Source organism: Protobothrops mucrosquamatus, unplaced genomic scaffold (assembly GCF_001527695.2).
Source record: "Protobothrops mucrosquamatus isolate PMUCROS unplaced genomic scaffold, P.Mucros_1.0 scaffold6018, whole genome shotgun sequence".
Classification (NCBI taxonomy): Eukaryota; Metazoa; Chordata; class Lepidosauria; order Squamata; family Viperidae; genus Protobothrops; species Protobothrops mucrosquamatus.
The window spans coordinates 20770-23192 of NW_015391857.1; the positions used below are offsets into that span (position 1 = coordinate 20770).

General features: G+C 58.8%; 1 protein-coding gene across 1 annotated transcript in view; it reads right to left on the reverse strand.

Annotated features, from left to right (window-relative positions):
• The window catches only part of LOC114923654 (inhibitor of nuclear factor kappa-B kinase subunit alpha-like), a 13244-nt gene extending 12310 nt beyond the window's left edge, over nucleotides 1-934 (reverse strand). Inside the window, exon 1 of the mRNA XM_029286928.1 lies at nucleotides 131-934. Coding sequence (XP_029142761.1) covers nucleotides 131-934 — 804 coding nt within the window. The remainder of the gene's footprint in view (nucleotides 1-130) is intronic.
• Between the last annotated feature and the right edge of the window lie 1489 nt (nucleotides 935-2423).

A 2423-nucleotide genomic window follows, 5' to 3' on the forward strand; every position in this document is an offset into this window, starting at 1 on the left:
GAGGGACGAGGGCCGGACCCGGACGGGGCTCTCCCGGCGCCTCCCCCGGACGGAGCCTCCCCGGGCAGCGGCGGAGGGGCTCGTTCCCCCCCTCCGGCAGGGAAGCCCCCGCCCCGTCTGCAGGGCCCGCCTGCCCGGCGCCCAGCGCGGACCCGGCGCCCCCCAAGAGCCCGTCGGGCCCCGAGCAGCCGCCGCCCCCCTCGCTCTTTCCGCGCCCCCGCCAGTCGCCGAAGCCAGACGGGCTCTGGGCTCCCGGACCCCCAGCCCGAATTGCGCCAGGCGCCCGGGCAGGAGCGAGCAGCGCCCTCCGCGCGGGGGACCCGCAGCCGGGAACCCGGGGCGAGGCCGGAGAAGCCCGCTGGCCGTCCGGGCTCCGCTCCTCCCTTGGCCGAGGGCGCCTCCCCGCTTGCCCGCCGCCCCGAGGCGTCCAGCGCTGGAGGTCGTGCCGGGGTGTGTGCGTGTGGAGGTTGCCGTGGGAAGGAGCGCTCCGTGCCCGCCACCCTCCCCGAGGCCGTCCCGGCGCGCGTTTCCTTCCCGGCGGGGCTTCAGCACCCAAGCCGGGGCGGGCTTTACGGGCGGCCGAGTGGGCGCCCCCGGTGCGACTGAGCGGCCGTGCCGCGGCCCGCCTCCCCGAGTGGAAGGAACCGCCCGAGACTGCGGGGGAGCTGCGGGGGGCCAGAAGCGGAGGCCGGTCTGCGGAGCCCCGGGCCGTCTCCCGAAGGGCGGGCGAGGAACGAAGGCAAAGAGCCTTCCGGGCTTTTTCTCCCCGCTGTGCAAATTCTGCTTTTCGACCTTCTGAATAAACCCGGGAACCGTCTGGGGTTTTTTTTGAAAAAACAGTTTTCACACGTAGCCCAGATCGGGAATCCACCTTCGATCCCCTTGGGAAGATCTCCGGCGGATTCTTCTTTTCATCGTGGTGGGATAGCGCCATCTGGCGGCCTTTTGGATCCTCCGCTTTAGTCCATCGATCAAGCGCTTCAATTTTCCCTTTTTTGTCTGTTGCCAAGTTGCTTCCCTCCACACACACACACCCCCCGTTATTCCCCGTTATTCCCCGTTATAGCTCTGGGTCCTTTTTCTTTCAGCAAGGCATGCTGCGTGTTAAGGCCCAAAGCCAAAAACTTGATCTTTGCATTTTATTTCTACTTGGGGAAAGGCCAGGAAGTGCATCGTTTTTGGTTAAGCCGTCTAAAGTCACTGAACTTGAGTGGGCAGCCATAAAGAGTCGCCTTTTGCTACTTGCCTCATAACTCTTGAAAAGCCAGCGGTTAATTAAACCAGAGTTGAGGTGGAAACAAACTCTATGTCACTCGTTTGCATATTCTACTCACCACTTATGGAGAATAGAGCTGGACGGGACCTTGGAGATCTTCTAGTCCAACCCCCTGCTCAAGCAGAAACCCTACACCATTTCAGATAAGTAGCTCTCCAGTCTCTTCTTGAAAACCTCCAGTGTTGGAGCACCCACAACTTCTGGAGGCAACTTCTGTTCCACTGGTTGATTGTTCTCACAGTCAGGAAATGTCTCCTTATTTCTAGGTTGCTTCTCTCCTTGATTAGGTTCCATCAGTTTCTTCTTGTTCTGCCTTCAGGCGCTTTGGAGAACAGGGTGATCCCCCTATTCTTTGTGGCAGCCCCTCAAATCCTGGAAGACTGCTGCCATGTCATCCCTGGTCCTTCTTTTCACTAGACATACCCAATTCCTGCAACCCAATTCTTCGTATGTTTTAGCCTCCAGGCCCTTAATCATCTTTGTTGCTGTGTTCTGCAGTCTTTCCAGAGTCTCAACATCTTTTCTACAATGTGGTGACCAAAGCTCTATGCAGTGCTCCAGATGTGGTCTTACCAAGGCCTTATAAAGTGGTATTCATGTGACCTTGACGCTGTGCTTCTGTTTATGCAACAAGGATTGCATTAGCATGTTCGGCTGCTGCCGCACACGGCCGGCTCATCTTGAAGCGATCACTCCGGGAGACACTCTTGTCGCCAAACCCCCAAATAGACATGCTGCTGTCCTTAAATGCAGCAATTTGCTTTGATTGACTTCTTGCATAAGGTCTCATTCATAAATAAACTGGGACTGAGGCAACAGCTCAAAAGCGTAACGAGCAGGTCCAGGGCGAGGCGCGCAGGTTTCCGGGGGCGAAGAGGGTGATGGGAGGAACAAAGGGGGAAATGAAATGGGGGTCTTTTCCTTCAGAGCTCTCCTCCTGGTGGGGCTGCTCCTGAGCATGTGAAAGCTGCAGCTGATCCAAGCCTGGATGTTTTTCCTGCCTTCCCTGGAAGGCTCCCACTGTGGCCGTCCTGGTTGCCTGTGGCTGCTGCCGAATGCGGTTCAAGATGCAAAGACGGTCCTGCCCTCTGAGGCCCTGCGTGGCCCCACTTGAGGGACCACCCACTCCTGTCTTCACACAGTCGGG